This window comes from Ranitomeya imitator, chromosome 3 (genome assembly GCF_032444005.1).
Source record: "Ranitomeya imitator isolate aRanImi1 chromosome 3, aRanImi1.pri, whole genome shotgun sequence".
Taxonomy (NCBI): Eukaryota; Metazoa; Chordata; class Amphibia; order Anura; family Dendrobatidae; genus Ranitomeya; species Ranitomeya imitator.
In genome coordinates this window covers 574,481,345-574,496,442 of record NC_091284.1, presented here as the reverse complement: position 1 = coordinate 574,496,442, position 15,098 = coordinate 574,481,345, and the positions used below count along the sequence as shown (strand labels likewise).

General features: G+C 40.6%; 1 protein-coding gene across 1 annotated transcript in view; it reads right to left on the bottom strand.

Moving 5' to 3' along the window:
• Positions 1–15,098, bottom strand: part of PCCA (propionyl-CoA carboxylase subunit alpha) — a 791,250-nt gene that overhangs the window by 366,034 nt on the left and 410,118 nt on the right. The window contains exon 16 of the mRNA XM_069757971.1: positions 14,636–14,711. Within this exon, the coding sequence (XP_069614072.1) occupies positions 14,636–14,711 (76 nt within the window). The remainder of the gene's footprint in view (positions 1–14,635; positions 14,712–15,098) is intronic.

The following is a 15,098-nucleotide window of genomic DNA, read 5'->3' as shown; positions in this document are numbered from 1 at the left end:
CCGCCCCTTTTATCTCTCTGTAGGTTTCCTGTTCCTAGGGGCGGATCCCCTCTCTCTAGTGGGTGCTGTCGTGGCGAATAGAAAAAAACATATACTCACCTTCCAAAGGCCCGTTGGAAGTCCTGCTATACTCACCCTCCGCCGCCTTTGCCGCTCCTCGCCACGCTCCCGGGACCGCTCCATTGTAAGCGGCAGCTTCCGGTGGTCCCAGGGCTGGTGTGAGCAGGACCTATGATGACGTCGTGGTCACATGACCGTGACGTCACGGCAGGTCCTTGTCGCACACCAGTCCTGGGAGCGGAAGCTGCCGCTTGCAATGGAGCGGTCCCGGGAGCGTGGCGAGCAGCGGCAAAGGCGGCGGAGGGTGAGTATAGCAGGTTTTTTGTTTTTCTTATTATTTTTAACATGACCTATTTTTACTATTGATGCTGCATAGGCAGCATCAATAGTAAATAGTTGGGGACACACAGGGTTAATAGCAGCGGTAACGGAGTGCGTTACACCGCGGGCCATTACCGCTGCCATTAACCCTGTGTGAGCGGTGAGTGGAGGGGATTATGGAGCGGGTGCCGGGCAGTGAGTGCAGGGGAGCAGGGGAGGGACTAATCGGACTGTGCCCGTCGCTAATTGGTCGCGGCAGCCATGACAGGCAGCTGCCGAGACCAATCAGCGAACAAATAACCGTGACAGGACAGACAGACGGAAGTGACCCTTAGACAATTATGTATATAGATGTATGTATATAGCAGCCACATAGTATGTAGCACAGGCCACGTAGTATTTGTCTGCTATATACTACATGGCTCCTATATACTACGTGGCCTGTGCTATATACTATGTGGCTGCTATATACATACATAAATACATATTCTGGAATACCCGATGCGTTAGAATCGGGCCACCATCTAGTAGTTCATACCATCGGCTGTATGTTTGGAGCGGTTGTGCTTTCACAGAATAAATTTGGAGCCAATCAGACGCCTCCTTGATGACATTACATGAAGTATCTGCCTGCCATCACCTCTGTCTGGGATTACATGCAGAGACAGAAGGATTTGAGCGAGCCAACATCCACAAAAGATGTGTGGTTAATTCTTCAAGATGCTTGGAACAACAGCCCTGCTGAGTTATTTCAAAAAACGTGTGCAAGTTTATCAGGAAAAATTGATACCTGAATGCTAAAAATGGTCACAACCCATATTGATTTGATTTCTCTTTTGTTTATTCGCTGTGAATTTTGATAAATGATAAAAATAAACTACTAACACTTTTATTTATGAAAGCATTCCGAGTTAGCAGCATTTTTCCACACCTGCGTAAAACTTTTACACAGTACTGTAAAGACTATGACACTTTATGTCCTGGAATTTATCTAGTAGATGCGGGTCAGTTTATAAACATTTGTAAAGAGTTTTAGAAAAAACGTAAAATGACAAAAACAAAAACTGTATAAATGTGGTACAGTGGAAGTTACAAGTCATTTTTGTGACCTAATGAACACCGTAAAAGCAAAACTCAAAACTGTGGAATTGAGGGGGTTTATTCACCATTTTACTGGACATATAATTGTTGCTCTCATTTTCCAGTACATTATATGGTATAATGAATGCTTTAATTTAAAACTATCTCATTTCACAAAAAAACAAGAACTCATACAGATATGTTGGCTACAAAAAAAAAAAAAAAAAAGAAAAAAAAGAAGAATACAAAAGCACAAATACGAAAAATGTCATGGTCAAGAAGGGATTGCATTGTCTTTCCAACCAAGTTTCAATGTTCCACAGAAATGAAAATGATTTCTTCTCAACAATTACGGCAATAGGTTTTTGGTGCACCCAATCATACTTTTTGTTTGCATTTTCAGATTAAAAAAATAAACTACATTAAACATCTGCAAAATCAGTAAATATTGCAAACGTTACATTTTAGAGGAGTCCTGAAAATTTAGTTAGGAGTTGGATACATGCTACCATCAGATAGCAGTGTGCAATTATGTGAAACTGATAACACTGGATTAAAAACATTTCTTAACAGGAATAAATGTGTGGAAAGATAGCCAAATCTGCCAAAAAATTGGCTCAACAGATATTCTGAAGAGAAGATATCCACTGCTAAAGTAATGAAAAATGCAGCACGGTCTATCTGTATAGTGCTTTGGGATTGCACACATCTAATGGCTAAAATACTAGTTTCACAGCCAAATTAAAACACACATATCCGCTACAAAATGATTGATTCCTTAATAACCCATATGCTACAATATAGTCTGGCTTTTAACCTTGTGTACAAACAACTCCAGAGCCTTTGAATTCATTCACTCATATTTTGAATTAATCTTGCACTCTAACAGTTAAAAGATTATTATATTGGGATACTATCAGCGGCAGCTTTCTCGCTTCTTACTGAAACCACAAACGCTTGTCCTAGTGTTGTGCGTATGTGGGAGTCTGGAGAGGTGACAACTATTTTATGGGTATTGGCACCTAATATTTTTACTGTACTTACATCAAATTTTCAGTAAATCAAAAGTACTAGAGAATACAAGAAACCATTTTAACATATCTTATATTAGAAATGTTTTTTCTCCACTAATAAGACTCTTCTTACTCTTCACCTCCAGAACTCCTCTTTCTCTCTGAAAAACAGATACAAATTTGCCTTGCTCAATACAAGACAGACTGCCATCTTACCGATACATTGGCAAACCCAGAAGTGGACAATATGCAGGTAATGGAGCTGTGTAGGTCCACTCTACAACTGAGCACATCTGGCCGCCACTAGCATCAGAACAGCCGATCGGCCGGGATGCCAGGTGTTGCACTCCCCCTGATCATATATTGATGACCTACCCAAGCATAGGCCATTAATATAAAAGTACTGGACAACCCCTTCAAGTCTTTGAGCTGTGTTGTGGCTTACTTGCAACAATGCAACTTCTGCAGAGTAACAACCTCACGCTAGTACAATAAAGTGACCGAACTTGCTATTAGTGTTAATGAAACAGTTCGAAGAACATTCTGTTCGTAGGTAAAACCTGCAATTCTGCTGTCGCGTGCAGACACAGTGATTGGCAGTCCCTTTACATGAATACCTCCATTTTTAAAAAAAATATCTAAAATTTACCTTGACAATATATTATATGGACACTGCATTCTGATATACTAGAGATATCCTTCCGCTAAATGCCAATGAAATGTCACATTAATAGACGAGATATCCTGTGACAGATTTTCATCTCTATTATAAATGAAGAACTCTGGCCACCTTCTTGGAGTAGACATCTCACTAGTACACCACTTCTCAATACAGGTTTTGGTGGTCTTCACAAAGAAACGCTCTATCATCTCCACTAACAACAAGACACAATATAGCACCAAAACTGTCAAAACTAAAGAGGTTTGTTATTCACTCATTAGGTCACCCATATATTCTGTGTAGTGCAAATATATCAAGCTGGAGGGACAAAGATGAGATGTTGCCCAACACAAAATGAATTTCATGGAAAACTCAGCATGGAGGAGGTAAAGTTAATAAAATGACTACAATTCAGATGTGGGTGTGATCTGACTACTAAAAGTGAAAGAATAGTGGTACGGCACTATGTATGGTCCAGCGGTAAAGTAATTACGGTACATCACTAAAGTCTATGGTTGACGGGAAGCTATAGTACGTATTAAGTGTAATGCATCAATTACACTGACTTTGTATTGTTTAAGATTTATACGCTACACAAAGGTCTAAATATATATTTACCTATTTACTGTATATAGATAGTGTACATCAACTATAACTTCAACCTAGCAATAAAGCATTACTAGACCTGCTTCACCACAAGGTCTTGAAATAAAGATTACATGAAAAGGATATGCATTTGACAACTAACTAACCTGAGAACATGACTCTTTCCAATTCACTTATCACAAATTAAATTCTTAGCAAATTACACATATTGAACATGATATCACAGTATAGCGTGTAGGGCTCCAATTAAGACTAAACTGATAAATGCAGATTTGTGTTTCAGGCTGTCAAGCTGCCAGAAGCAAAAGCTGCAAAAGGCCAATTAGCACTAAATTTCCATAGTGTTGGCAAATATTAATAATCAAATGTTAATTAAGTACAAATATAGAGCCAAATATTTATATACTTTAAAAAAAAAAAAAAAAAATCTGATATATTTCTGGCAAATTCAACACATTAGCCTGTCCAAATATTTTCCTATCGATCTTCAAGAAAACCACTCTCACATGTACTGTACTTCTTTTTCCTAAAAAACAATATCTACCAACACTTAAATCAGTACATATATTTTACACATGATAAAGAATTGTATACACTAAAAAATAAAACAGTTCATTTTCTATTGTATATAACTAGAAAAAAAACACTATGCAAACATACAAGAAAGTTAGAATAACTTTAACCAGTTCAAGACCGGACCATTTAATTGCAAAGTGCAGCAGAATTTCTTTGCAATACATAAAATTATTATTATTTATCCACCGTTCCCGACCAGACATATTTTCAGGTTCTCTCGTACATGCGGTTTGAAGAGCTGAACATTTTTTTCCTTGTTTGGATATTTAAGTACGGTAGCTTTGTGTCTCTTTTCATGGTATATTGGGCTTCAGTTTTAGGTCACTCTTTTTTTTTTATTTTATTTTTTTGCCGATGTCAGGCGATATCATTGGGAAAATAAGTGAAGTGGAGTAAGTGTTTTTCCCTTTTTTTTTTTTTTTTTTTTAGTTTTAGGACCAAAAAGGACCACAGAAAAGCAGAATGTAGAATAAATGTTTTTAATGGAACAATTAGTTTTACATATTGGAACACTTTTCTATTATGGGGCAATGCTAGTAACAGCAATTTGGATGGATTTACATTTCACATGCTATTTTTTTTTTAATTATTCATTGTATGCCTCATTTATTTTACACAATGTACCTCCCATAAAGGCACAACAGACCTTTGGAGAGGGATGATTTCAGAGTTGTCTGGATCTCCTATGACCCAGCAGTTCCTGCTCACTTCTTTTGCACAGCTGTCATATGACCACTGTGTATGGAGGAAGAAGTCAGCGCTTCCTATTATTTTGTGCACAGTACTCCTTTAGTACTGTGCATACAGCAATCGAAAAGGCAAAAGGCAGAGATCGTAATACACAATCTGTGCCTTCTCTATAAGGACTCCTGCTGTCAAGAGGCTGTCAGACAGCTGCCCTAGTATGTAGTAATTTAGGAGCAGGAGCACCCAAAGGTTGAGGCCAATGTGCAGTCCAGAAGCAGTTAAAATGTTAAGAATAACAATAAGATGTAGGTGCGAGTGGGAGTAGCTGGTAATCTGAGGCCACAATTCCAGAAGCAGCAAGAAATCTTGCGGAATCTTAGCGCATTCCTCAAGGGCAATGTCCTTCTAATTTACTAATATTTTAGATTTGCGAGTTTCAACCACTTTCATTCAAATCCAATCAAAGATGCTATATAGAGTTCAAGTCAGGGGACAGTCAGCACCACCATTACCTCACAGGACTTATTTGTATTCTCTAGCATATAGAAGGAGATTATTTTTCTTGTGCTTTTGGTTAAGAAGAGGTTCACATCGTAATGCGAACCTGTCACCAGGTTCTGTCGATAAGCGATACAGCCATCACCTATCAGGGCTGATATATAGCATTCTATAATGCTGTATATCTGCCCCCAACCCGACCTGAAAGAGAAGAAAAATAACTTCTTATACTCACTTGCGGGTCGGTCCGGTGTGAGGGGTGTCGCTCTTCTTAGTCCGGCGACTCCCATCTTCTTACAATTGCCATTCTCTTGCTTGATTCGTGTGGATGACATGTACCTGTATCATCCACACAGCCTGCTCATCATCGCGCTCCTGCGCAGGTGTGCTTATCTGCCATGTTGAGGGCAGTGCAAAGTACTGCAGTGTGCAGGTGCCGGGAAATGTCAGAGAGGTCCAGCGCCTGCGCACTGCAGGATTTTGCTCTGCTCTCAACAGGGCAAACAAAGTACGCCTGCGCAGGAGCGTGATGACGAGCAGACTGTGTGGATGATGCATGGACGCATCATCTACATGAACCAAGCAGGAGGATGGCGATCATAAGATGGGAGGTGTTAGACCAAGAAGAGCAACACCCCTCAGACCGGACCACCCCACAGGTGAGTTTCTTCTCTTACAGGTTGGTTTGGGGGCTTATATACAGCATTATAGAATGCTCTATATCAGCCCTAAAAGGTGATGGCCGTAACTTGTATGGGCCAAACCTGGTGACAGGTTACCTTTAAGAGTATGGAGACTGTCAGTGTTAAGAATGTGCCTTACTGTCAAACTAAAACTTCAGTGACTGCTACAACTAAATCTTGCTGCAGGTCTTTTACAGCCATTCAAGGGGTTACGACCACCTGCCTCCTCAAGAATCGGTTAACAGCCAGTGACAGCTTCCTCTCTATGCCACGTCCAGGTATTGCAGCTTTAACGGTGACGTTTATTTCTAACTGCATCTCTAGGAAAATTCAATCCCTTAACTTTTTTTTTTTTCAATCCTTTTCCTTGTTGGTGCAAGTCAATGATATTTTCTTAATTTTGGGGGCACTCTCTTCATAACCCAATAATATTAGCACACTGTAGACTATTGTGATAAGATAAGCTGGTGTTTGGCTGTTATGACCTGCTGTAAATGTGATGCATAGCCAAAGGGCTAAGTGCTAAAGACTCTTGTCATGAAAGGGTTAAATAATTCTGAAACTGCAGTAGTCCGTAAATGTGGCAATTTGTATTGAATTTTGACAAACCACCTGTTAAATTAGTTGTACTGAGGAATTTGTATTTTTCTTGTTTGATTGGTTTATTGCAAGCTACAGAAAACTTGTAAATTTGCAATGGAGGTTGAAATTTTTTTTACCACAATTGTATATCATCAACATTGAACCTTATCTACTATTTTCATACCAATTTATTCAGGTCATCCTTTGAAATATTCCATGGGACAGTATCTACAATCCCAGAGTTTTTTGCGTAACCTGTGAATACAGAATTACTCCTTCACGACATGCGACGTACATATACGGTGCATGTCGTGTCTCTCCCTATGATGTGGGCTCTGGCGCTGAGCCCACATCTTTTCCGACACATGTCAGCTGTTTCAAACATGTGCCCCTAAGAGCCGCGGGTGGAATCGTGATCCACCAATGGCTGTTAACCTGTTAAATTTCGTTGTCAATCTCTGAAAGCGGCATTAAATGTGATAAAAAGAATTAATCTGATAGGAAAACGGCATAGCGAAAAAAAAAAAGTCAACGCCAGAATTACTTTTTTTGGTTGCTGCCACACTGCATTAACCCCTTCACGACATGCGCCATACTGGTACGGCGCATGTTGTGTCTCCCCCTTTGATGTGGGCTCTGGCGCTGAGCCCACATCAAAGTCGCGACATGTCCACCATTTTGTACAGCTGATATGTGCGCGCGCTATTAACTAGCCAAATGCCGGAAATGTGCACATCGCCGACCCCCGTCACATGATCGGGGGTCAGCGATGCGCTGGCATAACAACCAGTGGTCTCCTTGAGACCTCCATGGTTGTTGCTGCCGGCCTGCTGTGAGCGCCACTCTGTGGTCGGCGAACATAGCAAGCCTGTAATTCTACTACATAGGGGCGATCGGAGGATCGCTCCTATGCAGCAGAGCCGATCAGGCTATGCCAGCCTCTAGCCTCCCATGGAGGCTATTGAAGCATGGCAAAAGTAAAACAAAAAGTTTTAAAAAATATGAAAAAAACAAAAAATATATAAAAAGTTTAAATCACCCCCCTTTTGCCCCATTCAAAATAATAAAAAAAAAAAAAAAATCAAACCTACACATATTTGGTATCGCCACATTTAGAATTGCCCGTTCTATCAATTAAAAGAAAGGATTAACCTGATCGCTAAACGGCGTAGCGAGAAAAAAATTAAAAACTCCAGAATTACGTTTTTCTGGTCTCAGCGACATTGCATTAAAATGCAATAACGGGCGATCAAAAGAAAGTATTTGCACAAAAGTGGTATCATTAAAAATGTCAGCTCGGCACGCAAAAAATAAGCCCTCACCTGACCCCAGATCACGAAAAATTGAGAAGCTATGGGTAAAAGAAAATTGCGCAATTTTTTATTTTTATTTTTTTTAGCAAAGTTTGGAATTTTTTTTCACCACTTAGGTGAAAAATAACTTAGACATGTTTGGTGTCTTTGAACTCGTAATTACCTGGAGAATCACAATGGCAGGTCAGTTTTAGCATGTAGTGAACTTAGCAAAAAAGCCAAACAGAAAAAAAGTGTGGGATTGCACTTCTTTTGCAATTTCACCACACTTGCAATTTTTTTCCTGTTTTTTAGTACAAGACATGGTAAAACCAATGGTGTCGTTCAAAAGTGAAACTCATCCTGCAAAAATAAGCCCTCACATGGTCATATTGATGGAATAGTAAAAAAGTTATGGCTCTGGGAAGGAGGAGAGCGAAAAACAAAAACGCAAAAACGAAAAAGGGCTGAGTCTTGAAGGGGTTAAAATGCAATATCTGATGATCAAAAGACCGTATCTACACCAATATAGCATCATTAAAAACGTCAGCTCGCGCTGAAAATAAGCCCTCACTTGGCCCCGGATTACGAAAAATCGAGATGCTACGGGTCTCGGAAAATGACGCAAATTTTTTTTTTTTTTTTTTTTATTTAGCAAACCATTAAAAAAAATTTTCATCACTTAAATAAAAAATAACCTTTATACAGTGCCTTGCGAAAGTATTGAGCTCCCTGGAACGTTTCAACCTTTTCCCACATATGCTTCAAACAAAGATACCAAATGTAAATTTTTGGTGAAGAATCAACAAGTAGAACACAATTGTGAAGTTGAACGAAATTTATTGGTTATTTTAAATTTTTGTGTAAAATCAAAAACTGAAAAGTGCAACATTATTCAGCCCCTTTACTTTCAGTGCAGCGAAATCACTCCAGAAGATCATTGTGGATTTCTGAATGATCCAATGATGATAAATATAATCCACCTGTGTGTAATCAAGTTTCCGTATAAATGCACCTGCTCTGTGATAGTCTCAAGATTCTGTTTGAAGAACAGAGAGCATCATGAAAACCAAGGAACACAACAGGCAGGTCCCTGATACTGTTGTGGAGAAGTTTAAATGATTTCCAAAACTTTAAACATCCCAAGGAGCACTGTGCAAGCGATCATATTGAAATGGAAGGAGTATCATACCACTGCAAATCTACCAAGACCCAGCCGTCCCTCTAAACTTGCATCTCAAACAAGGAGAATACTGATCAGAGATGCATCCAAGAGGCCCATGATCACTCTGGATGAACTGCAGAGATCTACAGCTGAGGTGGTGAGGAGGTCCATAGGACAACAATTAGTCGTACGCTGCACAAATGTGGCCTTTATGGAAAAGTGGCAAGAAAAAAAGCCATTTCTCAAAGATATCCATAAAAAGTGTCGTTTAAAGTTTGCAACAAGCCACCTGGGAGACACACCAAACATGTGGAAGAAGGTGCTCTGGTCAGATGAAACCAAAATCGAACTTTTTGGCAACAATGCCAAACGATCTGTTTGGTGTAAAGGCAACACAGCTCATCACCCTGAGCACACCACACCCACTGTCAAACATGGTGGTGGCAGCATTATGGTTTGGCCCTGCTTTTTTTCAGCAGGGACAGGGAAGATGGTTAAAATTGATGGGAAGATGGATGGAGCCAAATACCGGACCATTCTTGAAGAAGACCTGGGAGTCTGCAAAAGACTTGAGACTGGGAAGGAGATTTATCTTCCAACAAGACAATGATCCCAAACATAAAGCAAAATCTACAATGGAATGGTTCACAAATAAACGTATCCAGGTGTTAGAATGGCCAAGTCAAAGTCCAGATCTCAATCCAATCGAGAATGTATGGAAAGAGCTAAAAACTGCTGTTCACAAACGATCTCCATCAAACCTCACTGAGCTCGAGCGGTTTGCCAAGGAAGAATGGGCAGGAATTTCAGTCTCTTGATGTACAAAACTGATAGAGACATATCCCAAGCGACTTGCAGCTGAAATCGCAGCAAAAGGTGGCGCAACAAAAGTATTACGTTAAAGGGGCCGAATAATATTGCACGCCCCACTTTTCAGTTTTTGATTTTCCACAAAAATTTAAAATAACCAATAAATTTCGTTCATCTTCACAATTGTGTTCCACTTGTTGATTCTTCACCAAAAATTTGCATTTTGTATCTTTATGTTTGAAGCATGATATGTGGGAAAAGGTTGAAAAGTTCCAGGGAGCCGCATACTTTCACAAGGTACTGTATGTTTTGTGTCTGCGACCTCGTAATGACCTGAAGAATCATAATGACAGGTCAGTTTTAGCATTTGGTGAACATGGCAAAACCCACTCCGCAAAAAACAGTTGTGGAATTGTGCTTCCAGTACACGATATGGTAAAACAAATGGTGTAATTGAAAAAATACTACTTGTCTTGCAAAACACAAGCTCTCACATGGCCATATTGAAGTAAAAATAAAAAGTTATGTCTCTGGGAAGAATGGGAGCAATAAACAAACGTAAAAACTAAAATGGGTTGCGGCGTGAAATTGTTAATGTTAAGTACAGGCTAAAAGAAATCTATCATCACAATCAACACCCACAAATTGCTTATATTGTCAAGTAGCTCAATAAAAGATAAGCCAATGTGTACTTTTATTTATACTATTTGCTGCTCCATCATCGAAAAATCCACTTTTCAATCCATATGCAAATGACTGAAATGCTCTGGGGGCGATTGGGGAAGTTTCCGAACCTCTGCATCTCCGGCTCTATCCCCTGCCTAGCACCACATTCTTCTGCCTGATTAACAGCTCACTGGCTTGACTACACAGCCAGTGATTTGTCAGTAAAAGAGCAGTTACAACAAATCAGGACCTTGGATAGATCTGAACTCTTACTCTACATATGAGACTTGGATCCCTTCATTGTGCTGATTTGCTGAACGATTAATAGTTCGTTCATGCCGATTCTCTATGGGAAATCTGATCTGCCCCACTTGAAAAGGACACTACTCTGTGAAGATGGCGGCAAGTATGTATGAGAGTTGGAGCAGACACAATAGATTAGAAGCAGCATTCCAGCGAAAAAAAAACCAAAACTGCTGAAGTGTCTTAACCCCTTAGTGACAGAGCCAATTTGGTACTTAATGACCGAGCCAATTTTTACAATTCTGACCACTGTCCCTTTATGAGGTTGTAACTCTGGAACGCTTCAACGGATCCCGCTGATTCTGAGATTATTTTTTGTGACAGATTCTACTTCATGATAGTGGTAACATTTCTTCGATATTACTTGCGATTATTTATGAAAAAAATGGAAATATGGCGATTTTTTTTTTTAATTTTGCAATTTTCAAACTTTGTATTTTTATGTCCTTAAATCAGAGAGATATGTCACGAAAAATAGTTAATAAATAACATTTCCAGCATGTCTATTTTACATCAGCACAATTTTGGAACCAAAAATTTTTTTTTGTTAGGGAGTTATAAGGGTTAAAAGTTGACCAGCAATTTCTCATTTTTACAACACCATTTTTTTTTTAGGGACCACATCACATTTGAAGTCATTTTGAGGGGTCTATATGATAGAAAATAACCAAGTGTGACACCATTCTAAAAACTGCACCGCTCAAGGTCCTCAAAACCACATTCAAGAAGTTTATTAACCCTTTACATGCTTCACAGGAACTGAAACAATGTGGAAGGAAAAAATGAACATTTAACTTTTTTTTGCAAACATTTTAATTCAGAACCATTTTTTTTTTATTTTCACATGTGTAAAAACAGAAATGTAACCATAAATTTTGTTATGCAATTTCTCCTGAACACGCCAATACCCCATATGTGGGGGTAAACCATTTTTTGGGCGCATCGCAGAGCTTGGAAGTGAAGGAGCGCCGTTTGACTTTTTCAATGCAGAACTGGCTTGAATTGAGATCGGACGCCATGTCACGTTTAGAGAGCCCCTGATGTGCCTAAACAGTGGAAACTCCCCACAAGTGACACCACTTTGGAAACTAGACCCCTTAAGGAACTTATCTAGATGTGAGGTGAGCACTTTGAACCCCCAAGTGCTTCACAGAAGTTTATAACGTTGAGCCGTGAAAATAAAAAAAAAAAAAAAAAAAAAAAAAAAAAAAAAAAAAAATCGCATTTTTTCTACAAAAATGATCTTTTTGCCCCCAAATTTTTATTTTCACAAGGGTAACAGGAGAAATTAGACCACAAAAGTTGTTGTGCAATTTCTCCTGAGTACGTCAATACCACATATGTGGGGGTAAACCACTGTTTGGGCGCACCGCAGAGCTTGGAAGAGGAGTACCGTTTTACTTTTTCAATGTAGAATTGGCTGGAACTGAGATCGGACGCCATGTCGCGTTTGGAGAGCCCCTGATGTGCCTAAACAGTAGAAATCCCCCACAAGTGACCCCATTTTGGAAACTAGACCCCCCATGGAACTTATCTAGATGTGTGGTGAGAACTTTGAATGCCCAAGTGCTTCACAGAAGTTTAGAATGCAGAGTCGTGAAAATAAAAAATATTTTTTTTTCCACAAAAAAGATTTTGTAGCCCCCAAGTTTATATTTTCACAAGGGTAACAGGAGAAATTGGACCACTAAAGTTGTTGTCCAATTTATCCTAAAGTACGCTGATGCCCCATATGTGGGGGTAAACCACTGTTTGGGCACACTGCAGAGCTCAGAAGGGAGGAAGCACCATTTGACTTGTCGTGTTTGGAGACCCCCTGATGTACCTAAACAGTGGAAACCCCCCAATTCTAACTCCAGCCCTAACCCCAACCCAATCCATAATCCTAATCACAACCCTAACGATAATCACAACCCTTACGCCAAAACAACCCTAATCTAAACCCTAAATCCAACACACCCCTAATCCTAATCTCAACCCTAACCTCAAACCTAACCCTAATCCCAATACACCCCTAATCCCAACCCTAACCTTAACCCTAATCCCAAACCTATCCCTAATCCCAAGCGTAACCCTAATGCCAACCCTAATCCAAACCCTAACCCTAATCCCAATTCTAACCCTGACTTTAGCCGCAACCCTAGCCCTAACTTTAACCCCAACCCTAACCCTAAATTTAGCCCCAACCCTAACTTTAGCTCCAACCCTAACCCTAACTTTAGCCCCAACCCTAGCCCTAAGGTTACTTTCACACTTGCGTCGTTTGGCATCCGTCGCAATTCGTCGTTTTGGACAAAAAACGGATCCTGCAAATGTGCCCGCAGGATGCGTTTTTTGCCCATAGACTTGCATTGCCGACGGATCGCGACATGCACTGGATCAGTTGTGTTTTGGCGGACCGTTGGAACAAAAAATTGTTCAATGTAACGTTTTTTTGTACGTCGCGTCCGCCATTTCCGACCGCGCATGCGTGGCCGTAACTCCGCCCCCTCCTCCCCAGGACATAGATTGGGCAGCAGATGCATTGAAAAACTGCATCCGCTGCCCACGTTGTGCACAATTTTCACAACGTGCGTCGGTATGTCGGGCCGACGCATTTAGCCCCAACCCTAACCCTATATTTAGCCCCAATCCTAACCCTAAACTTAGCCCTAACCCTAACCCTAATTTTAGCCCCAACTGCTTTCTCCTGCCGGCCGGCAGATGGCGACAGATGGCGGGCGCACTGCGCATACGCCCGCCATTTTGTTTCCCAAAGAAGACGCTGGCGGGCAGGAGAGGACGCAGGAGGACCCAGGGACACAGGTAAGTATAATAGGGTCCCCGAATTCCCCTATGTCTCTGTCCTCACTTTTTTTTTTTTTTTTGCGATCGCTGGTAGACAGTTAATTACCGGCGATCGCAAAACAGGGGTCAGTATAACCGACCCCGATGATTATCTTTGGGATCTCGGCTACCCCCGGCAGCCGAGACCCCAAAGATCCTCCCGGTGCCGGCCGGCGGGCGCACTGCGCATGCGCCCGCCATTTTTTTGCCGGAAAAAGATGGCAGCGCCCATCGGGAGCCACGAGGAGCGCCGGGGGAGACAGGTGAGTATTGGGGGGCTATCTGGGACTCCATTTCTCTGTCCTCTGATGTGCAATCACATCGGAGGACAGAGAAATTAAAAGGGAAATTGCGTTGTTTTTTTTTCGATCGCCGGTAAACGGTTAATTACCGGCGATCGCAAAGCGGGGTCGGTAAAAAAAAAAACCCCGAATCATGTTCTCTGGGGTCTCGGCTACCCCCGGCAGCCGAGACCCCGGAGAAAATCAGACTCTGCGGGGCGCTATTTACTTTTTCCACAGCGCCGTTAATTAACGGCGCTGTGGTTTAAATACCCTTAACTGCCGCCGTTAAAAGGCGTATTGGTGGTCGTTAAAGGGTTAAACTGCATAAATCAATAGTACATGTGAATAGAAGAAACTTTGTACCATGTTTTATCAGGGAATTCTGCTTCTTTCTGCTCGTATGAGCCACTTCTTGCCTTCCTCCTTTATTACGCCTAATAGATATATTTTAGTGAGCTAATGAATACTTTGGCAATATACATTGGCCTCTTGGGACAAACGTCTCTACCTCTTGAAGATTACCTCGGATGATGTAATTATCTAGAGCATCTTCCATTCTCTTTAGGGCATCAGCACGATTGCTGCCGTGTGTCACCAACTGAAAGAAACCGTATCAATGTTACAAAGATGTAAAGCCGAAATTTATAAAATCACTTTTTCTCTAGTTCTAGAGACTGAAAATAATTACGGTAAACACGCAAAGACATAGTAAATAGCATGTGACTATATAACCAGTAATTTAATGCTCATGCTTTTAAATTATACACACCATTGACTATATTTTAAAATAATGCAGCATCGCTTCCGGGCATATAGTTAATCTCAGATATCCTTCTGTCTTTTGAATACATTATTATCCCTCATTAATTTAAAATAGGTTTGAGTGAGAAAGCCAATGATTTTGGAGCTAAACACAATTATGAATCAAGAGCTGTGTTCACCTACTGCTTTCTTGAATCAAAAAGCATACATAAACAGGCTTCTA